This window comes from Petaurus breviceps, unplaced genomic scaffold, assembly GCF_028583685.1.
Source record: "Petaurus breviceps papuanus isolate PSGF00001 unplaced genomic scaffold, PetGlider_PUasm1.0 90804, whole genome shotgun sequence".
Taxonomy (NCBI): Eukaryota; Metazoa; Chordata; class Mammalia; order Diprotodontia; family Petauridae; genus Petaurus; species Petaurus breviceps.
The window spans coordinates 12352573-12378163 of NW_027187348.1; the positions used below are offsets into that span (position 1 = coordinate 12352573).

The 25591-nt window shown below is 37.7% G+C and overlaps 1 protein-coding gene across 2 annotated transcripts in view; it reads left to right on the top strand.

The window, feature by feature from the left end:
• The window catches only part of HECW2 (HECT, C2 and WW domain containing E3 ubiquitin protein ligase 2), a 449194-nt gene that overhangs the window by 274762 nt on the left and 148841 nt on the right, over positions 1 to 25591 (top strand). For both annotated transcript variants that reach the window (XM_069070166.1, XM_069070167.1), the window contains 2 exons: positions 10270 to 10364; positions 17266 to 17341. In XM_069070166.1, the coding sequence (XP_068926267.1) occupies positions 10270 to 10364; positions 17266 to 17341 (171 nt within the window). The remainder of the gene's footprint in view (positions 1 to 10269; positions 10365 to 17265; positions 17342 to 25591) is intronic.

A 25591-nucleotide genomic window follows, 5' to 3' on the forward strand; every position in this document is an offset into this window, starting at 1 on the left:
ACTATCCAATACTGCCTTCATTACAGTCATATACCATAGTTTATTCAGCAGTTTCCTATTGAAGGGCATCTATTTTCTTACCAATTCTTTCTTTCCACAAAGAGGGATACTGTCAGTATTTTGCCTCACATTGGATCTTTTTTTCTGCTGTTTTTTTTTTTAAACCTCCTTCAAGTTTAGGCTGAATAGTGAGATTGTTGGATCGAGGGGCATGGATGGTTTAGTCAGTTTCCTTGCATAATGTTAAGTGGTTTTTCCAGAGTGGTGGGACTGCTCCAAAGCTCCACCAACAGTATATTAATGTACCTATCTTTTCATGAATATCTGCTTTTGTTGAATATTGAAATAACCTGCTTATTCACCAACTATCAATATTGAATTTGGAATCGTAGGACTTTGGTTTTATACCTGTCTCTGCCACTTTCTACCTCCATGACTTTAGGAACATCTACTAACCTCTTTAGGCCACCTTATAAAACAGGAGCAGGGTAGTGGATTATATTTGTGCTACTGAACAGTGCTAAAAAAAAAGCTGTATATAGTGGGGTGGGTAGGTGGCGCAGTGAACAAGAGCAGGCCCTGGAGTTGGGAGGCCCCAGAGTCGGGAGGAGCTGGGATCAGTTACAGCCTCAGATACTTAACAGCCACACAAAAAAACTGGCTGTGTAACCTTGGACAAGTTACTTAACCCCAATTGCTTTAAAAAAAAAAAAAGAAAGCCACATATTTTTGTTGACTAGGTCCTCTACACCTTAATGTTATCTAATCTCAACTGAACTCTGCCTATCAAAAGGCAATCCTTTTACTCTACCCAGTAGACTATCTAGTATAAGATGTTTCTTGTAAGCTTAAATTCTCCCATATTCTACATCTCAAGAATCCTTTGATGTTATCCTTCATTTAGAAATTGTGTTGTATAATGGAGAAAAAAGAACTGGACTTGGAAAGAGAGGACTTGGGCACAAATCCAAGCCCTGCAACCCTGAGTAAGTCACCATCTCTGGGCCTCAGTTCCTCATCTGAAAAATGGAGAATTGGAATAGATGGCCTGTAAAGTACCTTACAACTCTAAATCTGTGATCCTATAATCTCGATTCCTCTACTCTTTGCTTTTAGTCTTCTTGCCAAAACCAATGCTTTCCTCCCCTTGTGACCTTAATCCTAGTAGGTGTGGGAAAACTGCCACAGGTTCCCCATCCATGTATCCCCTCCTATTTTCTCTGGCATTCAGATGGCCTCCACAAACATCCCTACTCTCTTTGTAATTTTCAATTTCTTCCTGTGCACTCATTCCTTTTTCTTCTGCTTACAAAGACTCCAGTCCCCCTTTTTCTTAAAAAAAATGCACACTTGACCTAACTGTCCCCTCAAGCTATCATTCTTTCCCCTTTTACAGCCAAATTCTTAGAGTAAGCTGTTCATAGTCATTGTGTCTTCTCTTCTCATTAATTTTCCAACCTTTGCAATTTGGCTTCCGATGCCATCATTCAATTGAAATTGCTCTCTACAAGGTAATGAATGATAACTTAATTACCAAATCGAATGGTATTCTGTCTTCATCCTTCTTGACCTTCTCTGCACCATCTGACACTATAATCTCTCTTACAGGAGAGTCTTCCTTTCTCTCTGGGTTTTCATGACAGTTCTTTCTTTATTCTCCTTCCTGTTCTGCCATTCTCTCTCAGTCTCCTTCGCTGGATAATAGGATTAGAGATAGAAGAGCCTTGGAGGCCATCTGGCTTAAACCCCCCCCCCCCTTATTTAATAGTCAGCATCACCCATGCTCACTGACATGTATGGTATACTACAGCAGTGGTATCAAACTCAGTACTCCAACTCCCGCAATTCCAATGCTCTTCCTCACTTATCTATTTCTTTTGAAGGAATGAAGGAGCCACCCTCCTAATCACCCAGGTTTAGTCTGTCAGTCAACATGCATCTATCAAAAGCCTACTACACAGCAGACATTCTGATAAACTCTGGGGATACAAAAAAAAGGGCAAAAGATAGTCCTTGTTCTCAAGGAGCTCATAGTCTAAAGAGTCATACACTTGAAGTCATGTTTGACTTCTTCCTTTCCCTCACCCCCCCCCAATCCAGACATTTGTCAAGGCTTGTCCCCACATATCTTGTATGGGTCTTCTTTCTTCTACTCATGTAACCTTCCCCTAGTTTTCTAGCCCCTAATACTAAAATGACCTCCTAATTCATCTCCTTATACCCAGTCTCTCCCCTCTCTAGTACATTCTTCCCATAGCTACTAGAGTGATGTTCCTAAGGTACATGCCTGATAATGCTGCATCCCTGTTCAGGAGGCTCTAGTGAGTCCCAATTGCTGCTCACATAAAATGCAGACACCTTCTAGATCTTCAGTCTGGCCCCAACTGGCCTTTCTAGGCTTTCTGCTATGACATTTCAATGTTTCATCTATTATCTCTGGGCCACCTAAGGCTCATTAACTCCAGCTGGTTATATCTGCTAGGTGCTGATAAGGCCAGAATTGTACATTCAGTACTCCCTTTCCCATGGGATAGGGCCTAGGCCATGAGAACAAATTCTATTTTTTGTTCTGTAAAATTTGGATTTAGTCAAAAGGCCTCACTTAAGGATCTAGGAAGCCACATGTGGCCTCGAGGCCACAGGTTCCCCACCCTTGGGAGGGGCAGTTTTGCTCTGTTCCATCACCACAGACTATAATTTTAAATCTGGTCAACCCAGATGTAAACGTGAAGTGCATACTTTTGGTCCAAAGGGGGTAGATAGGTGAGGAGGCAGACTAGTAAGTGTGAACTTATCTCTGCTTCTCATAAATAATTTTTTTAAATGCTATGCAATTGATAGTTCAGTAATGTCATCTTCACATATAAAGAACAGAGTTAGACATACATTGTTGAATATGGAGAAGATTATGACCAGTGTTTACTCTTCTTATTTCTTGGATATCCGCTACACAAATTGTAATGTTAATAGAAATTTGAAGATCTTCCCTGCCCCTCAATAAGCCTAAATTGAATTTGAGGACTTTTCCTGATTTAAAAATATACTCTGCCCCCTAATAGGCTGCATGTGCTCACCTGGATCCTGTGGTGGGAGGCTTTGTTTTTCAGGAAGGCACAACTTTTGTTACTTTGTAGTCAAGTGAGTCACGAGTGATGTTCTCCGACCCAGGAGAGGGATATATATATACACACATATACACACACACACACACACACACACACACACACACACACACACACACATATATACACCTCTGAGCCAAGGATTTGCTTTGGGGCTCACTCTGGGAAGAGTTGTATGATTTGACCAGATGAGACTCTGGGCAGCCGGTGAGATTCTGGTTTTGAAAACCCAGATGATGGTGCTTCTCTCTCTGGTGACTAATTAGGTATGGATGTAATGGTCAGACAGCCAGAAGCCCTGTCTGCTAAATTGTGCTATTTTCTCTATTTTTGTCTGCTTGTAACTTCTGTTTGTATTCTCTGAAGTTCATGGTTCTGACTTTTTCCCCTGAACTAGGTAAATGATATATGTTTGATTAAAGTAAGATTGCTAACCCTTTTTGAGTTGTTTTCCTTTAGAAAAGCAGATCAAAGAACCTGTGCTAGGAGTCATCCTGGGTATGCTTATACACAAGGGTCCTGTGGATGTATGTGGCTGCTTAGTATTTCCAGCCAATGAGTATCTTACCTAATTAGCTATCACGTAGGAACTGGTGAGTTTAGAGGACACAAGTACTTGCCATATGTTAATATTGTCTAATTTCTTCCAGGTGTCAGGGAACCTGTGGCCTTAAGGCCACATGTGGCTCTCTAGGTCCTCAAGTGTGGTCCTTTGACTAAATCCAAACTTCACAGAACAAATCCCCTTAATAAAAGGCCTCAAGGCCACAGGTTCCCTACCCCTGACCTAGATTCATAGAATCTAAGAGTAAAATGGAAGAAAGGTCATTTTGTCTAGTCCTCACCTGATATGAATCTCTTCTACAATACACCCAACAGGTGATCATCCAGACATTGCTTTAAGATCATGAGTGAAGGGAGGGGCTTACTGTCTCCTAAGTTTTTCTTTACATTATGCCTAAATTTGCTTCTTTTAACTTTTACCTATTTCCTGTCTATTTCTAGAGACTATATTTTGTCTTAAGGCAACAACAACAAAAAGTGCAAAAAAAGAGAGAGAGATGGCATTAGTTTTATCCTTAGGATACTCCACTAGAGATCTTCCAAGCGAATGAAGTTCTCTTTAGACTTAGTAATACAACCAGTTCTCAGTTCATCCTATGATATTTTCATCTAGCCCTCATCTATATACTTTTAAGGCAAGAATAGCATGAAAAATTTGGTAAAATATTTTGCTAAAATCTACTTTTAAAAAAGGAAATAATTACATGATCTAATCTTTTTAAAAATTTTATTTACTTAATTTTTAATTTATTAGATAAAATAAGCATTTCTATAATATAATAAAAATCATTGCAAGTAAAAGCATAAATCTATTATGTACAACTTGCTGTTCCTTTATATATGTATATAAAGTTATCATGTAAATTTCTTTTTTTATTCCTTCCCCCATCCATTAGACACAAATTTGTGTGTATGTATATCTGTATAGTTACATATATATGTAAAATTATTCTTTAGATATTTCTATTTATTGGTTCTTTCTCTGGTTCAGATAGCGTTCTTCACATGTCCTTTATAGTTAATTATGACCTATTCTTGATCAAACCATGCTAGCTCTTTATAGCTTACCTCTTTTTCATATTTAGCAATCATCCCTTCAATAGCATATTTTAGAATTTTACTAGAAATTAAAGAGAAACAAAGAGAAGTTTCAGATTCCATTTTCTTCCCTCTTGGAAAAATGACAACTTTACCTATCACTTCTGAAGTATCTTTCCCATTCTGTAGGAAACAGTGAGTATGTGGAAAAGGGGGCCCTTTAGGCAGGATGCAGTATGTTGGCACCCCCCCTCCAGAAAGTTACATCTTCCTGGGGTTAACTCTCCCTCCCTCTTTAGGAAAATTTTGTCTTCAAGGTTTCTCAAACTTTCCATTGGCTCAGAGTCCAGTGGTTGAAAAGGAGCGCAAGTTAAAAGATGATGGGTCTGCTTGAGAAGGGAAAGGGGGACCCCTCAAGGATCCTGGGTCCCTGAAAAACAAGATGCCACAGGGAGAGGGAGATGCTGCCTCAGCCCAGGAATTCTCTGCTACTTCTCATCATGACTTGCCCCAGGAGAGGGGTTGTGAGCATAGCAAGGCAAGGGATAGAGTCAGCACCTAAGTCCTATCTAGAAGGCTGTGCCTTTTTGGGGATGTTTGTGTTCAACCTTCCAGTGACTTTAATTTACCTTGAAACTTTGCTTAAACTTTCCAAGAGACGAAGGGGGTGGGAGTAAACTTGGAGGTCAGGATATATCTAGAAGAATTGAAGAACCCTCTTCCTTATCTAAGTTACTGGTCCTGAGTCATGAGACCAAGGACTGCTCCCCTGGAAGCATTCATTCTCCTTAGGGGAGTCAGATTTCAGCTACTTTGCTGAAAGAATGAAGAAGAACTAAGTTCTAGTCTCTGCTGTTACACTAACTCAAGGTCAGTTTCCTCCTCTTTAAAATGAGTGGGTTGGATTAGTTGGGTGCTGAGGTCCCTTCCAGCACTAGCAGTCCATGAGCATGTGATATCTGGGCTCCATCTGATTCCACTTCAGTTTCAGTCATTGTTGAACCTGGTCAAATCACTTACCCTCTCTATAGCCTCAGTTCTCTCCTCCACAGAGTCAAGGAGTTATACTGAATCTCTAAGAAGTTTTTGTTTTTGGTGGGGAGGGCATAACAGCTGGTTTCAAGTTTTCTTTTAAGCTTTTTTTTTAAGTTTCCTGTCCTATACCTATGTTTGGTTCAAGGGTTACCAATCAAATGTACCCAGTAATCATTGAATGCCAAAAGAAACAACTAATTATTAAGATGAATTTAAATAGGAAGTATTGTGTATCATTGTCCTTATAAAACAGGGGTTCTATGAACTTTAAGGAAAAAAAGCAAACAACTTGATAACTGTATTTAAAAATATTGGTTTCCTTTGTGATCCTATGTGTTTCATTTTATACAATAAAAATATACTGAGAAAGGGCCCATGGGCTACACTCTCTGCCCAAAAAGTCCAGGACACACAAAAAAATCTTATGGACCCCTGCTGTGGGGGTAGGCAGCCTCATCTTCAGCAACCTCATGGTAACCTGGATTCTCTGTCTCTCTCCCCAAGGACTGGTGTCAGCCCTCATCCCCCAAGTGAGGATGCCCCTTGTGGTGCTTACTTTAGGAGGGTTTGTAGTCTTTGTCCTTGGTGTGAAAATTCCTAATTATGATTCTGTCTCAAGCCCTTATTGTCTATTTGCAGCAGGGATGAAAATTTCATTTCTTGCCCTAGAATTCATAATCTTAATCAGTGTTTCTATATTCTGCAGTGGAAGTAGCAGCAACAGCATTAGCAGAAGGAATAGCAATAGCCATAATAATAATAGGAATGTTGTTGATGGTGTTGTTCTATTGTGCCTGACTCTTCATGACCCTTTTTGCCTAACTGTTCATGAGGTTTACTTGTCAAGGATACTGGAATGGTTTGTCATTTTCTTCTCCAGTGAATTAAGGCAAACAGAGGTTAAGTGACTTGCCCAGGATCATACAGCCAGTAGTGTCTGAGACTGGATTTGAACTAAGGTCTTCCTGACTCCTGGTGCTAGTTCCCCATCTGATCCTGGATACATGCCTGTGGGAAATGACAGGTCTCTCTTTTTAATGTTCATTGACAAATAGCTGCCTCTGAATCTCTTAGCAGGGAAGTTCTTACCATTACTCATCATTTTTTTCTAACCCTTCCCTTTACTGGATGACCTCTCACATGACAGTATCTGTGTGTTCATGTCACCGAACCACAGAATTGAGAGCTGAAAAGGACCTCTGCTACCATCCTGACCATTCCATACCTGTAAGGAACCCCCACTATAACAGACCCTCCTCAGGCAGTGTCTCCTCCCTCCTCCAGGTCCAACCCTTCAGAAAGAGCCTCATATCTGTACCTTAGCTCCACATGTTCTGTGGTCCTTTCTCCTTTCTCCTCTGACATCACTTTCTTTCTGCCCTCAACCTTCTTAACAGAAGTCAAGTTTACTGTCTCCTTCAGATCCATTTTATTACTATCACACTGAATCTTTTCTTCTGATATTTTTTTTCTTAAAGGAACATTTTATTCTCTCTGATAGCCTAGAAAGCAGAAAAATGTTAGTATAGCCCCTTTATCTTCTTTTATTAGAGGGAAACCAGACTTTTTGGTTGATGACATTCAATTTAGTGTAGCAGGATTTTTTTTTATTGAAAAAACAAAAACTATATAGCCTGAATACACGTGAATTTCTTATTGTGTGGTCCTCTCATTAAAATAAGTGTTTATGCCCTTGTTCTTGAGTAATTATTTTAGCAAATTCTGTAATAACATCCTTTAAGGCCAAAGTATTGGCATCTAGGTTGCACAGTGGATAGTGTATGGGGCCTGAAGTCAAGAAAACTCATCTTCCCAAGTTTAAATCTGACTTTAGATACTACCTGTGTGACCCTGGGCAAGTCACTCAACCCTGTTTGTCTCAGTTTCCTTGTCTGTAAAATGAGCTGGAGAAGGAAATGGCATACCACTCTAGTATCTTTGTCAAGAAAACCCCAATTGGAATAATGAAGAGTTAGACATTACTGAAAAACTGAACGATAATACACAGAAAGGCCAAATTATATGAGAAAAGCTCATCCTGTATTGATCAACCAGAATAAAGCTATTCTACATCAATAGAATCTAATGATTCATTAAACCCTTTAAGAACTATTAATTCTTTTGAAAACCATTTTAAATTAGTTAATTTGTTATTCACACAGACTTATTAGAGTACTTAGTAGTTGCTTTTCCTATGTGAGTTTCAGGTTTAAACTGTTCTTTCCACATCATACAGTGGAAAGAAGATTGGTTTTCAAGTCTCACCTAGGTTTAAATATTGACTCTGCCATTTATTACCTGTGGTATTTTGGGCAAATTTACATAAAGAATCCCCTGAATTTTGGTTCAGAGAGTATATAACACTGGTGACAGTAAATTCTTGCTTTTCTTTCCTCCAGCCTCCATTTACTTTTTTTTAATAATCTTTCCTATAGAAAATGACACCTTGGCAAAAAGCAACATTTAGCCATTATGCATTAGTGGTTCTGAAGCAATTGTCCCAAGAGAAATACTTTTGACAGAAGGAATTGCCTTTGATCATACTCTCTATTGATGCCCTTTGATCTTATTCAGATTATAGACACTTTCCCAGAAAAGTAATTAGCATTTGTATTTATTTAATCCTTTTTTATGTTTTGAAAGTATTTAGATAAAGCCTTAATTTTTAGAGGTTAATAGGCATCCAAAACAATATTGATCCATTAAAGTCTCCTGATGAAAGGTTAAAGCTGCATGGTATCAGACACAACATTTAAAATGAAATAGATGCTCAGAAATATGTTTTGAATCACTGACCTATACTGAAAGCTTAGTTATCTGTTTAAGCTGTGATGAAAAGAATTTGTTAAATACTAAATCCTTTTAAAAGACAACTTAATTCTTAAAGTATCAAGTTTCTTTGTAAGGCAACTTTAGATAATGCTATATGGTAATAATAAATATACATAGTTGTAATCCTGTCATAAATATCACAATATAAAAGTTTTTTGAAAGTTTTAAGTTAAAATCACAATCTAGCATAGCAGAATCCCATTTTTAAGGATTATGTTGATTCCAAAATTAGTCTGCTATACAAAGGGATTTTCAGGAAAAATAGAAATTGACATTTATCTTAAGTTTATTGAAACAAACATCCTACTTCACAGTAAGAGAGAAATCACTAAGTCTAGATTTGCTTCAAAACAATTTAAAAATCACACAAAAATCTCAATAAGCATAACTAAAATCTGGTTCCCTATTAGCTTTCGTTTAATAACACATTTCCATAAAATATCACTTTATTGACTAGCTGGGAAATGTCCCTAGGGAAAAATAAATATATGTTTATGTATATATGCACATATGTATTGTGTATGTATATATAATTGAATGAACTATTAGGATATCCTATGTATATACATATGTATATATACTCATATGCATAGATATAGATATAAATATAGATATACACTTAAAGACCTAGTGGCTTAGAACAACACATATTATAAAAGTTACCTAGTTTTTTAAACTTTGTTGTTTAGCCTGTTTATACTGTCTGTTCTTCATAATTCACTATTACAAGCACATGCAAGAAAAAGTGAGTTCTGCCTCAAGTGATTTGGAATTCCATCATATTTTCAAATGTGACATTAGGAAATCATATCAAGAATTTGGAAAACATCAAAGATATATCAATAAGTATGCAAATAACTAAAAGAAAGAGCTAACTTAGTTTTTATCAGTTTTCTTTCTTGATCAAATAATCAATGGTTTTCTGATTGGCTTGTTAATTTTTTTCTCTATTCCGTTTTATAGATTATCTCTACAATACACATGTATAGCTTTAGTCATGGAATCATGGATCCTGGATTTTGAACAGGTCAGCTGTCATAGGAGTATAGTTCTAGACTAGAAAGATCCTCAGAGGTCATTAAGATCAATCTCATCATTTTAGAAGATGAGAAAATTGAGACCTGAAAATGTTAAATAACTTGCCCAAGGTCACAAAGTTTCAAGGCATAGTTTAAATCCTGGTCTCTGACACTAGAGCTGGTACTCTTTCTACAAAGCCTTTTATTTTACAGATTAGGAAACTGAGGACCAGGGAGAGAACTGACTAGTGATTTGTCTAGCTAGATTATAAACTCCTTAAAGGAAGGGATGCAGTCACCAATTTTTCCTTTTTTTTTCTTTTACCAATTTTTCTTATCCCTAGCAACTGGCACAGTGAACTACACTTGTTAAGTTTCAGTAAGCGTTGTCTGAGCTTAACTAAATTGAATACATCTCCTTCTACACAACATGGATGTGAAGCATTCTTATCAGACTTTCAGAGAAGCTGTTGAGATATAAAAGGAAACAGGAAGCAGAACAATTTGTTGCTATCTGATTTGGTTTTTGGAAATAAAATAGTTATTCAAACTGAACAGGACAATAGAAGCTCCAGTTTGGCTTCATATCCATATTTATTTCAAGAGTGATTTGATGCTACTACTTCTTTAGGTGATTATGTTCTTGTTTTGTTTTACAGCGGAAATAAAAATATGTTTTAAATACTACCATGGCATTAGTGGAGCCCTGAGAGCTACTACCCCATGTATTACTGTGAAAAATCCTGCTGTGATGGTAAGTACAGTTTGCATATCCCATGATTAAATATAGGCATGGCCAGGCATCATTACCATTGCTGTTAAGGCAACATTGCCATAATTATGGAGGACAACAGAACAGGAAATATGCTTATGATACAGAGAGCCTGCATTCTGAAAGCACAACAAACCATAGGCATTGCCCCAGTTTAAATAAGGAAACAAATTCTAGAATGTGTAAAAGGAGACAGGGAGGGAGGGAGGAATGAGAGAGATTCTTCTCATTACAAAAGAGTTCTTAGTTTTATAAAATGATTAACTGTAGGATGCCTTTAAATGGAGGCCCTCCGGTGAATTCAAGTGTTGTATTATACACTAGTAAGTGTTTTCTCAGGCGAAGGAATCCGAGTGGTTTGTGCCACTGCTAATTAAGACAGAAGATCAAAAATAAGGCATCACTAACGTTATAACATAAAGTAATGACAAAATGTACTTCTCTTACAAAACATGCTATTTACATACAACTTTTCAGTACACCTATTGGATTAAATGAAGTTCAACTTTTGTTGTGCAAAGTTTTAGACAAATCTAGTCATTCCAAAACAGTGAAAAATATTGACTCTCCTAGTCTAAGATCTTGACAATCCTGTGTGAATTTTTTAGGCTATTTGTGGAGAAGTATCTATGTATTAATTGGTGTATTTTCGAATGATCAGAATGTCCCAGCATAGGTTCAAAAAGAAATCTCTCCATACTTGAAGGTGTCTCTAGAAAATCAGCTTGAGGGACCAAGCCCTAATTCCAACTATCTGCTGCCTCACACCTTAGCAGTTTTACTGTGCCCAAAGGATCATAGATTTAGAACTGAAAGAGAACTTAGGCCGTTGAGTACAGCTTCCTTATTTTATATATTAAGAAGTTGAGTTATAGAGAAGATAAGTGACTTGCCCAAAGTCACACATTTAATAAATTATCTGAATCAGGATTTGAACCCAAGGTCTTTCTGACTCCAAATTCAATCTTCTACTCTGCCCTGTTGCCTCACCAAGCAAAGATGACATTGATTTAAAAGGGGGGGGGGAAGTATACTTGATTTTATAAAGTTTTGGTGATATGTCCCCATATCCCTTTTAGTCCTTGATATTTTGTCTCCCTATCTTTTTAAATTCAAAAGTTCACAAGAAAGAAATGGGGAAAGAGCTGTTTCTTCTTCTATACTATATGGTATAGAAGGGAAATTTTAAAAAAATTTTCACTTTTATTAACTGTAGAAACCATCATGAGACATTTCTGTTACCTGATTGACAAGGATTAAAGATGTTGGCTGTTTGGGTTGCTTCCTACACAGATGCCCTCTGGTTATGGTTCTGAAGAGGTCACCCTCAATTTCTTCCTCACTTTAGGAACTGGCTAATGCTTTAGGATCTGGGCAAAGAGGGGGAAAAATTAGATTAACATGAAAGGAGTTGAGGGTTGTATCTTTCACCCAGAAGCTTTGACATTCATGGCTTGATGTCACCTGGGTGACATTCTTTCCTAGGTGCCAGTGGGGATGAGCAATCTCTTTATTCTCCCTTAATTTTTCATCTAGCTCAGGGGTGGGTGAACCAGTGGCCTTGAGGTCACATGTGGCCCTCTAGATCCTCAAGTATGGCCCTTTGATTAAATCCAAACTTCATAGCATAAATCCCATTAGTAAAAGGTTTTGTTCTATAAAACTTAGAATCTGCCAAAGGTCCATACTTGAGGACCTAGAGGGCCACATGTTGTGTGGAGGCCAGAGGTTCCCCAATCCTAATCTACTCTTTGAAGAAATGGTTATCCAATCTTGAAGACAAAGCATCTAGGCAAATAAATTACAAAAAAATTAGATAATCAATCCAAACCTTCAGCTAAATAGTCATACAAGAGTCAATAGTTGGGCCACAGTCAGAAGAAATAAGAGAACAGTTCAGTTTGACTCAAAAAATAGCTCAGGAGACCCAGATTCTATTTCTCGCTGTCCTCCTGACAAGCTGAGTGACTGTGAGTCTTTTGACCTACCTGAGGGTCAGTTTTTTTATCTGCAAAAAGAGAATGGACTAGATGACTTCTGAGGTCCTTTCTAGTTCTAATAATCTATGACTACAAGAACAGGGCTTGATAATCATTGAAGTGCAAAATCATTTACTGAACAGACCTTTAGTTATAGCTTCGCATTCTTTATACTTCCTGTTTTCTTGGATGTTTTTAGGTGTTTGCTAGTTTTCATTATTCATGTCTATATTTTTATGGAAACTATTGGAAAGATATTCAGGAATCATTAATCAGCCATTTAGTCTCAAATACACTCTTTGCCAATCTTGAGTATTTCCATATACTTTGACATTTAACAACTATCAGTAAGGAATGGCATAATTTGACTTTGAAATGCTAAAAAAATGAGTGTACTTGAGAACCTTGAGCTAACTAGGGTTCCTTCAGCAAAAATCATCTTTCATGAATGAATTAATTGAAATAATTTATTAAGTGCTATGTACTAAGCACTATACTGAGCACTGGGGATGTAAATGCAAAAGGCAAGACAATCCCTGACCTCAAGAAACTTATAATCTAATAGGGGGAGATAAAATAATAGCTAAAATTTGTGTATCACTTGGTGGCGGATAGAGTGGCGGGCCTGAAGTCAGGAAGACAACTTCCTGAGTTCAAATATGACTTCAAACACTTACTAGCTCTATGACCCTGGGCAAGTCACTTAACTCTGTTTACCACAGTTCCTCCTCTGTAAAATGATCTGGGGAAGGAAATGACAACCACTGCAATCTCTTTAACAAGAAAACCCCAAATGGGCTCACAAAGAGTTGGACATGACTGAAACAACTGAACACATACATCACTTGGACTCCAGCAAAGTGCTTTTCATATGTGATCTCATTTGATCCTCACAATGACCCTGTAAAGGGAGTAGCTTTTATCCCCATTTTATAGATTAGGAAGCTGAGACTGAGAGAAATTAAGTGACTTGCCCAGGATCACATAGCTAATAAGTCTCTGGAGTATGATTTGCACTCAGCTCTTCTTGAAGATGAGTTCATCACTCTGTCAACTATATCTCTTAGCTACCTTGTAATGTAAGGTAGTGGTAGCCAGGAAGGGATCTTTTGGTTTAGAAAATTACAGTAATGGGAAGGAGGTACCATAAAAGAGGCATGTTGACATATACTCTCTAGTAGCAATGGCAGTATTGATTTGATTAAGGTTCTAGAACTAGAAAGGAATGGAAAAGATATGGGAAAATGGCACAAGATATGAATGCAGTGGCAAGGCGGCTCACAGGAAGATGGTGGAGAGTAAAATGAAACATGACCGGGGTCAGCCTAGGCACAGTAGATGGCATGGAACATTCATCAGTAAAGGCAGCCATGCCCCAGAGCATAAGTTCCAGAGATGATGTGAGAAAAATAATGCAACTCTCTGTGGAAAATATAAATTTATTTTTCTTGAATGAATAATTTTATTGAGAAGCTTGATTTGAAAAATTCTCCACCACTATGTATGAGTACTTACTTATGTATGATAGATGAAGTATAAAACACTCAAAAATATATTTGTTTTGTTTGTTTTTAGTTAGCTTTAATAAATGGTAAGAAGAATTTAAGATATTGCCAACCACAAAATAAAGCATCACATTAGTAAACATTTTGAAGTAACTTTTATCCTAGTTAATACTAAAAATAAATGAAGTAAAAAATTAGGTCAATGCAAGAAAAGAAAATAAAAAACCCCACCAAACACTTGAAATTGCCTAATAGCTTCCAAACCTAATTAGAATCTTTCCAGCTTCTCTTTTCTTGGTCTGGAGTAATCGAAGTCTCTAAATGTCACTAAAGGCATCAAACTTTCGCAGCCTGAAGAAAAGCATTGCATTGGTTCTATTGATTTTGCATTAAGATCACTCTGTCACAATCTGTGGATAACTTTGAAGTAATTAATCTGTTTCAAGCATGCTATGAAGACTATCACTACATTTCTGTATTCAGAAGTCCTCCAGTACTATAGTTCTTAGACTCAAAATATAGAACATTTCAGATAATGAATTTAGGTGGTTAATGTGTTGTGATCAAGGTTACATAGAGTGCTCTCTATCTCTCCCCCTCCTTCTCTCTTCCCTCCTTCTCCTTATCTCTTTTCCTTCCCATTCCCTCTCTCTCCCTTCTCCTCTCCCCTGTCTCTTTCCTTCTCTACCTCCCCCCTTTCTCCCTCTTGTTCTCCATTCTCCTCTTTCTTCTCCACCTCCCCTTTCCCTCTTTTCTTTTCCCTCTCCCTCTCCTTTCCTCTCTCTGTCTTTCTCTGTCTAGTTCATAGGATCTATAGAACTGGAAATGTCTTTAAAAGTCATAGATTTTGTCATCTTACAAAGGAGGAAATTGAGGCCAATTATGTCTAGTAAAAGATTTGAAACCTGAGCAGTCATTCCTCTCTTCAGCCCCCAAATCCCAAAGTCTCAGGAGAACTTTAGGAAAGGGGGAAGGAGAGAAGGTAGGAAACCTCTAGGATCTATTTCTTTCCTCCTAAAACCCCCATATGAGTGTCTAGGTACCCCTAGAACAGAAAAGTATGAGTAGCAGAGCTGGGAGAAGTCTGCAGTATGCTACATTGAATAAGCAGTTATAGAAGTACTTTATTTTTAACATCCTGCTCAACTATCTCTAAAAATGTAAGGGTCCCATAGATATCAGCAAGCTTTCTCCTTACACGGCCCAAGTGATACAACTGTTGTTTCACAGCTGGATCTCAACAATGGACTTGGAAGAAGTGATTGAGAAAGCTGTTGAGTAATCAGCAGAGAAACACGACAGGAAAGGAAATGAGCAGCAGTGTTAACAGTATTGGCTTCCTCTCTCTCATATCCCTTTTGGGGTAGGGTGTGTCAAGGCCAAAAGAAACCTTCGACATCTCTGTCATTGATGTCTTTACATCAATGTAATTCATCAGAGCACTCCATGATGCAGACATTTCAGATACACAGAGCAGGAAATCCTTTGACTGTGGGACTGATGAATCCAACCATCACTGTGACTTATTGTTTCTCTCCTTGGTTGACGTGTTCTCCTGGAACTAATCTATAAACTGAATTTATTCAAACAAAAGGCAAATTCCCCCTGATGTTGTATACAGATGTTGGTTCCCACTGATATTCATCTCTTCATATTTAGAGCACTCTTTCACAACTTTTCCTGTTGGACAGTAAAGCTGAGCCATGAATTTTGCAAGTATTTCTTCTAATTAACACTGTGTAGGATAATTGGTCCAGTCTGGAGACTGTCATTAAAGGATATTTCATAGAATCACAGAATTTGAAGGGACCATAGGGGTCATCTAGCCTACCATGTACCTGAACAGGAATCCTCTTACCAGTGTTAGCCATCACTTGAAGATCTCCAGTGAAGGAAGACCCACTACTATCTGAAGAAGCTTTCCTTTTCTCTTTTGGATGACGTTCATTGCTGGGAAGCTTTTCCTTACCCCAAGCTTAAACCCACTCCTATTGGTGCTTTCTTTGTAGTGTGCCAGAGCATTGAAACAAATCAAGGGCAAAAAGAACTCAGATAAATTGGAGAATGTCCGTGGGACAGCCACCCAAGCAGAGAAGGCTCTATGAAAGTATGGCATATGAGAGACTAATGATGTTTAAAGTAGGGAAGAGAAGCCTTCGAAAGAGGATATAATGGATGTCTTAATGTATTCAAAGGACTGTTACATGGAAGGTGATATAAGACTTGTTCCAATTGAGCCCAGAGGAGCAAGGGCCAGCCAAACAGAGGCAGAATCAATTGGAAAAGTTGAAGAGAAAAATCTAGGCTTGATATAAGGGAAAAGAACACACTAACAATTAGAACTATCCAGAAGCTGAAAAGGCTGCTTGCAGAAGTGTATTTTTCTTCTAACAAAAACTGGACAATCACCTTGCCTGGTATATTAAAGAGAAGATTTATGTTAAGTGAGGGTTGTACCAGATGACCTCTGAGATCTCCTACATTCCAGGATTCCTTCCTTTTGCCTGAACTATATGCTATCAATAAACAGGTATTAAGTGCAACTATGTGTCAGGCATTGTGCTAAGTGCAGGGGATACAAAAAGAGGCAAAAGGCAGTCCCTTACTTCAAGGAGCTTACGATGTAATGGCTAGAGAGGCAACTTTGCAGAAGGGATAGCACCCTGGCCTTACAGCGGGAAGACCTGCATTTGCATCAGTCCTCTACCATGGAGCAGGGTTTAGCACATAATCTTTGTGAGTTCCAGCTTCCTCTTCTGGAAAATGGAGATAATAATAGTTATGTACCACACAGGCTTTTTCTGAGGCTCAAATAAGAAAATATGTGTAAATGCACACCTCAGATATTATGTGAGGTATCATTATTATTATCATTAGAATCCCATTGCACCAAATGAAATCATGTATTTAAAATGTTTTGTAGACTATGAAGTGTTATATAAAAGTCAACTGCTGTTATTATTTTTATATGAAAATACTTTATGCTTAATTTTCCTCATTTGTAAAATGGGGATAGTAATAACACCTACCTCCCTGGGTTGTTGTGAGGATCAAATGAGATAATAATTGTAAAGCTCTCAGCATAGTACCTGACACATAGTGAACACTATATAAATGTTAAGTCTTATTTTTATTATCATCATTATTATTATTGAGATTAAGGAGCACATCTTTGTCCAGTCCTAAAAAAGCTTGCAAACTTTACTTTCTATTCCTTAAGGCTGCCTTGGTGAAACTACTCATGCTTGGAAAAGATAAGAATTGTGATTTATTCATTGTTGGTAAATCAGCGGTGTTCATGCTACCTATATAACTGATCCTTCAAAGCAGTTTGGGGGATGGAATCCCTGCTGCTGCTATGACATTGTCTCTGATGCATTCAATGGTTTTTTTCTTCAGATGGGGGCAGAAGGCATGGAAGGAGGTGCTTCAGGAAATCAGCATTGTCGGAAATTAGTCAGTTTTACTTTGTCAGGTAAGTGATTTTTACAGCCTTATAAATTATTTATGTTGTAAAGATACAGATACATGCTGTCCCCCCCATACACACACTGTCAGATTTCACATACTTTTAGGTATTCTAGTAGTATTTCTCACTGAATTATAAGTTGATTATTTATCACACTCACTAGTAATTTGACTACCAGGAAAGATGATTGCTGTTGTAGAAGAAGTTACTTCTTTAAGCTTCTCATTTAAAAACTCAGATGTACAAAAAGAATAAACAAGAATGCAGCATGTGACAATCTAATTAGAATTCTGTTACATGTTGAAAACAACTATACTTATCTATGCATATTCAAGGCAGGGAAATAGATTGTATGGGAACAAGGAAAAGAAATATTCTCTGATGGTAATGGAAAAATGTACATAATAGGTTGGAAAATGGCTGAAATATACTGTTATTAAGAAAGGTGTAATGAGTTGTATGTTTCCCATAGAACTTAAAGAAATGTCCTGAATGACAAAATCAAGCAAACTCAGAAAAGCCAGATTTCTTTCTTTTTTTTTAAATTTTACAAGGTTTTTTTTTGGACAACATCTGTGAAATAAGGAATTTGTGCAAAATAAAGCCTAACAGCTGTCTGTCACTATAAAACTCTCATGGAGGTGTTGTGTTTATGAGGCTTAAATTACATCCATTTGCTTTTCTTTCCAAGTGACAAACTTGGTAAACAGTCATAGAATTTTTCAGCTTTTTAGGTCAAAAAAGAATTGGGAAGAGGGAAAAACTATGCTAGTTCTTAAAAGACCAAAGACACAATTCATACACACACACACACAAACACACACATACATATATGCATGTGTCTGTGTATGTAAACATATGTTTAAATTGCATTTCCCTGTCAGGCTGGAAATACAGCCACTCAAGTTTCTAATCCCTCTGCTGATTGACAAACACCATTTTTCTGCCCTGGGCCAGTTCACCTCTCCTGAGGCAATCTGGTGACCCTCTGCTCCCAGGGGCCTACTGTATTAGTGCCAGACTTAATTCAGATAGCTGGGTCGCTTAAACTTCAGTGAAGCTCAGAATTCCTGAGCTCAGTCAACACACTAGCCTCAGACATTCTAGTTACAAGGACAATGAATGTGCATCATAACTCTTTGCCAATAGAATTATTAACATGTGGAACAAGGTTAGAGTTTTCAGTGATAAGAAGACAAAAATGAAAGCATTTAAAGGCAAAATTTTTTAATGACAAGGACAATAGGTATGAAGTCAGAGGACTTGAGTGGGAATTCCCCCCACTCCCTACTACCTCTAAGACATTGGGGAAATCCCTTTCCCTCTTTAGGCTGAAATTTCTTCATCTATACTATCAGAGAGCTGCATTAATGATCTTTAAGGTACCTTCAAGGTCTAAATCCTATTATATTTCTATTACTAATATGTCTCCATTACTTAGGGCACATATACAGAAGAAATATATGTGTGTGTATTATATACATATATATATATATATTTTTTTTTCATTATGGTGCATAATCTTCTGAATTTATTTTCTTCTCCTTTACCTTCCCTGAACGTGAAACTATTTAACAGGAATGTCATTTTGTAACTTGATTTCTCTCATAGTCCCAGAGTTTCTTGGTCTTATTTACCTGCAATTCTGGGAAGCCCAGAATTGCTAATTGAGAACAAAGAAATTGGTTGATCTTTCTATGGCCTTCTGGTTTCAGAGATCTTTAGGTTCCAACAGAATTGTTGGGGAAACACAAGACCTGTGTCTTTCTCACCCTGTCCCCCATGACCCAGAAAGCAAGCAAAGTAGTAGTTCTGAACAGAGTCTGAGATTTCTACATTACAATGAAGCACTTATCTTTCCCTCTTTCTTTGATTTACTCCCCTCACCCCCAATAGCCTTGAGGAAGTTTTAAGAAATGAATTGCCTTCACATATATAAACATCTAAAATAACTTGGACTGGGGATATTTTGTCCAGATTAGGTTAGCCTGATCCTGCATTACATAGATCAGAATAATTTTAGCTTCCTTATCTTTTCTTCCTGGTTCTCATACTCTTTCTAAAGTTGTTTATTGGTAAACAGAGAAATTTAAGACCTGGTACCTATAAGTCTATGTTACCCTATACTGAAAATCCAACAAAGTATAAACTTTGAGCACATCATATGTTTTTTAGTTTTAAATTGTTGTTGAGTATTGCTGACAATTTAAAAATGCCACGTTGGCCAGGTCATCATACCAACTCACATATTGGTTTCATGGATCATGAAAGTGTGGATGCAAATGTAGAATTTTTATACTGAATCATTATTAACTCACCCCTGGGGAATAACCATCTGGAACCTGAGGATTCTAGGCCATTTTACTAAAAATAGGAAATAAGCTCCAAAACACAGGTCAGTATTTTTTTTCTAGTTAAGTTGTTCATAATATCCAGCATGGTTTGAAAAACAACACCTTCCAAAATACCAAAAATGACTAGAGAATATCATGTAAAAACAACATATAACCAGAGAGTTATGAAGAAGAAAAAATCAGCAAGGCAACACAGTGGATCGTGTTGGACTTGTTGTCGAGAAGACCTGAGTTTGACTGCTGCCACAGGTAACAAGGAGCTGCGTGACCCTTGGCAAGTCACTTAACCACTTAACCTCTCTCAGTTTCAGTTTCTTCATCTCCAAAGTGATTACATATATATGTAAAGCCAAGCATGAGCAGCTTTCCAGAGGACTGCTGCTGTAAACAGTTTTAAGATTCTGATTACATAATATAGTGAACGTTTTATTTATTAGCAGTAAATTAAAGCAAAGCACAGAAACCAAAGTACAGAATTCACAATGTTACAACATAACAAGTTATTACTATGTGGCCACATAGTTTTAAACAAAAGATATCATTCAGTGAGTCCTTAACTCAATCATCCTTAAGGAGCAGGCCTCCTTAAGGGACACAAAGTACAAAGGTCAAAGTTCTCCACCCCTAGGTCACAGTAAATCATGATCTTCTCAGTCAGCATTAAGTACCCAAGAAGAGGTCTTTTCATCTTGACTTGAGGCTGGCTCTCAGATTCCTCTTCCACGGTCCCAGCTCCTCGCTGAATCTACCCAACTGTTACCTGGATTCGAAGGTAGGCAGTTCCCATTCCATACTGAAACTCACAGTGTCCAGTCCACATCAAGTCCTTCATAGTTTCTGTTTCTGGGAAGACAAAGCTTAACAAAGCCAAAACAATATTCATACATATTGTGGGCACCACTATCAATTCACTGTGAAATCAACACAGACCTACAAACAAGGTCCAACAAGTCAACACAAATCCTCAGTAAAGTCCCAGGACCTCTGAGGACTTCTGTAGACAGATGACCAGAAAATCCTCTTTCAGGGCTTCCAGTAAGGTCCCAGAGCTTCTGTACAAAGTATCACAAACAAAAATCAGCACAGACAGAGCAGACAAACAGTGCCGGGATACCACAAGTTTTCTCCTTCTCAACTCTGCCACCCCAAGAGTTCTCTTCTCCGTTCTGCTCTCTCCCAGCCTGGGCTTCTCCTTACATCAGGTCATTAGCTCCTCCCCTTCCTGTTGTATCAGCAACAGGGGTTCACAAGTTGTGGGGTTCACAAGTTGTAGGATTCACAAGTTCTTTTTCTTAACAAAGACTTGATAAAATCATGGGCAAGACTTAAAAGAAACTTGATCTGAAACAAGGTGCTAAATAACTAAATAGCTAAAACAAGGCATTAAGTACTTCTTTGCTTGCCATTGCAATATATATATGTAAAAATGCTTGTTGTGATGACCAAATGAGATAACACATACAATGCTTTGCAGACCTTTAAAATGCTATATAAATAGTAGATATTGTAATTATCAATAATAACTTTTTTTTTAAGCAATTGGGGTTAAGTAACTTGCTCAAGGTTACACGGCCAGGTGTTTCTGGGTAGGTGCTAAGTGTCTGAGCCTGGATTCGATCCCCAAGTCATCCTGATACTGGAGCCGGTGCTCTTACTCACTGTGCTACCTGGCTGCCCCTAATAATAACTTTTAAAAAGGAAAAATTTCATCAGAGAAATATATGAAAGGAAGAGAAGATGGATTGGTCATGTGATGAGGCAACAGATGATAGTGGGATAGCCAAAGTTCTCCACTGGTACTCTCAAAATGTTAAAAGAAAGGTAGGAAGGCCTCTATTATGTTGAGTTGACCCCCTTCACAAACTTATGGTAGGACATGAACAGGAGTATCACAGAATGATTAGATATTAATGGTTGTGACTCCTGTCATTGGAAAGGGAATCTAAACCACTGAGTATGTAATACAATTTGAGTATAAGAGCCAAAAGAATATTGACAAGATGGAACTTTAGGCTGATTCTAATAAGATAAAATTCAATAGAGTTATATGTAAAGTCTTGTACTTGGGTAAAAATCTAAGATGAGGGAGTCATGGATATTCAGCAGTTCTGAAAAAGATCTAGGTACTTGAAAAGACTGCAAGCTCAATATGAATCAGCAGTAAAACGCTACTGAATATGGTTCTGGACTACATTGAAAAGTGTTAACTTGTAACAAATGACAAAAGGGATAGTTTCAAAAAACCCAACTGACACAAAAGGAATTGAGCAGAACCGGGAGAACATTGTATATAGTAACAGCTCTGTGACTCTGGACAAGTTGTTTAATCCCTGTCTGCATCAGTTTCCTCATCTGTAAAATAGGGATATTAATAGCACCTACTTTCCAGAGTTTTTGTGAAGACAAAATGAGATATTTGTAAAACATTAACACAGTGCCTTGTGCATAGTAGGCACTTAATAAATGCTTGTTTCTTGTCTTTCTTTTCATACATTACATCCTACAGTCCAGCCAAACTGGTCTTGTTCTTCATATAGCACATGCCGTCTGCCGTATCCATTTCTTTTCACTTGCTTGTCCCTTTTTTCTTCCTCACTTCTATTTCTTAGAAACTCTAGAGCCTGCTGCATGGGATCTTTCTTGATGCCCTCTCCAGTTATTATTGCACCCCACCCATTATGTTATTTTGACGTTGTATATATTTAACATGTAATTATATGTGTATAAATTGTTACCTCCCAGCATAAGTTAAGCTTCTTGATGGCAGGGACCATTTTGCTATTTTTATCTTAATATCCTCATTATATGACATAATGTTTAGCATATAGTAAGTACTTTTTAAAATGAGAGAATATTTGTAAAGTACCCAGCAAGCACAGTGTTCGGCACATAGCCTATATATAAATGTTAGCTGTTATTATTATTAATAAGAATAAATTATTATTGCCTTAAAATAAATAATTAAAATTAAAATACATTTTCTCCTTACCTTGCCTTTAAAATTACTCTAACTACCTTGAAGTTAAACATTTGGAGATAATAAACAAATTATGTGAGAATTATAGCAGGTAAAAATTGTAATACCTGCTGTACTTTGTTATATGAATTTAATATGACTCTAATTTTTATATGTTGGGAATCAATTATTTTATCCTGGAAAACATGTGAGTAACTATAGAAACCTGCAATCATAAATGTTCCATTGTTAAGTATCTGTAGTTGAATGTGGGACGTGAATAAATGTAAATTCACAGTGAGTACTGTAGCAGCAAGCACCCTAGCATACCCAGGGTGCCTGCTAGCACAGATTCTTAGATCTGCTTTTCTAAAGGAAAGCAACCCAAAATGGGTTAATAATCTTGCTTTAGTCAAACATATGTCATTTACCTAGTTCAGGGGGAAAAGGTCAGCACCCTGAACTTCAGAGAATACAAACAAGTTGTTACAAGCAGACAGAGAAACAGATCATCAGACAGGCTTCCAGCTGTCTGACCATTACATCCATACCTAGTCAGTTACCAGAGAGGAAAGCACCAACATCTGGGTTTTCAAAGCTGGGGGGCTCAACGGCTGCCCAGAGTCTCGTCTGGTCAAATCACACAACTCTTCTCAAAGTGAGCCCCAAAACAAAACCTCACATCAAGTATATATAGCTTCTCCTGGCTCAGAGAATGTCACAACCCTCTTGACCCACTACCTAATCACAAAGTAACAAGGTGTGGGCATTCCTGAAAAACAAGCCTCCCACCACAGGCTCCATGTGACCACATTCAGCCTATTAGGGGGCAGAGTATATTTTCAAATCAGGGAAGGTTCTCAGAGTCACTTAAACCTATCAAAGGGCCAAAGGGCAGGGAAGATGTTCAGATTCCCATTCCCATAACAAATACTGAAACCATTCTTTGGTTAGTAACTTCATTCTGTAGTCTAGAGAGCACTGAAATTGGAATCAGCTCTGGCTTCAAATTCTGGTACTCTTAGTTGATTGTCTTATCTTGAGGAAATCATTTTACTTCTCTTGCTTTTAATGTTTTCATCTATAAAATTAACTAGAAATACTAGATAATTTTTAATATCCCATTTCTCAGATTTTATTGTTTTGAAAATAGCAGCACTGATTTGAAGGTATCTTCTGACCAATCTCTGTTGGCTGTTTTGAGTGATAAAGAAGTCATAGCAAAGATGGGGTGAACAAAGGGCCCTGGTCAACATCTGGGTGTGGGAGTACAGAGAGCTGGCCACTATAGACAAGAAGAAGTTCAGTTCTGACACATACTGACTGTGTGATCCTGGGCAAGTCACTTAATTTCTCAATGCCCTTGGAAACTATAAGTCATAGAAAAGGTGTTGATCTGTATCGGGGAAAGGAACACCCTACACTATGGAATCTCAGGTGTAGACCAAAAAGAAACAAAATCAACCATACGGTTTGGTGGTTGCCATTTACACCCATCTCACTCCTCATTTGCTGCAGAAAAATCTGGTCATTTGGAATTGCTATGTAGAGAAGTGGATTCTGACACTTGGAAAGAGTACAAGGCCTGAGTTTGAATCCCAGCCTTGCCACTACTGTGTGACATTGTCCAAATAACTTCATAGGGCCTCAATTTCCTCATCTATAAAATTAGGATGTTAGACTACCTGATCTCTAAAATCTCTTCCAACTCTGGATCTATGATCCTATGGATTTAATGAATGTAATAATTAAGAGAGGCATATATAAAAATGTGGAAGAACACATTTTTCTCTTGAAGGTATGTTATGCCAAATAAAGCCAACTGAAATACTATGGAATTTATTCCATAGTATTTACACAGACAGTAAAATGCTAATGTGACGTTCATAATGAGCACACTGTTCACGAAATGCCAGGAATGGGCAATGTGATACTAATGAGATACTACAGCAGCTCTTTGAAGCATCTGGCTGGTTCTTTATCTGCCTTTTACCACTTCAGATGCCTTTTCAGATCAAAGATCCTTCCTGTCCTTAGAGTTTCATCCTTGGCTCAGGGGCATTTCAGATAATTTTTTTTTTAACGTTTTGTGACATACCCTACTCCTTCTCTGCTGTCCTGCAGTGGGGGAATGACACTAGCCTTTCTTCCCATATGCTGATTTTAAGTGCATCCTTTTTTGTGCATCTCTGGACCATAGGAGCACTGCATGTTTTTGATTTATGTAAAGCAAGTGTACAAGCCCAATTCCAGGGCTAGTAGGAAGTTAACTAGCTTCAAAATCAGTAAGATGTGGGTTCGGGTTTCATCTCTTCCACATACTGACTCTGTGGGCCTGGAAAAGTCACATCCCCTCCCAACACTCTAGATGCCTCTCTGAGACTGGAAGGTGTCCATCTTTATTGGCAGAGGGAGCTTCTCACCGGGACTTCCCTACACTGACCAAATCACAGATACAGATCTTTTGCATAAGTGTGACCTTGGTGACCTTTTAGAATTCAGAATCTGGTCACTACCTGATTGGGACTTGCTTAGAAAGACTCTAGTCCAGGGTCCTTACCCATTTTTGTGTCATGGACTCCTTTTGGTAGTCTAATGAAGTCAATGTACCCCTTCTCAGAACAACATGGTATGATGTTATTAAAATATATAGGATTACAAAGGAAACCAATTTATTGAAATATAGTCATCAAAATATTTTTTAGTTCAAAGATCCCAGATTAAGAACCCCTATTATAGACTTTCCAACCCCTCAGGTCATCTCAGGACCAATAAGTCACTACTACAAATCTATATATATATATATATGCTTTTGGACTATCCCAGGAAATCTAATCTAAATTATGTTTCCTAAAATCTCCTTAAACTGATCAAAACCATAGGAAGATTCCAGAATGAATATAAACTTTGAGAAGCCCCAGAATTCATAGGCACTGACTTGCCCAA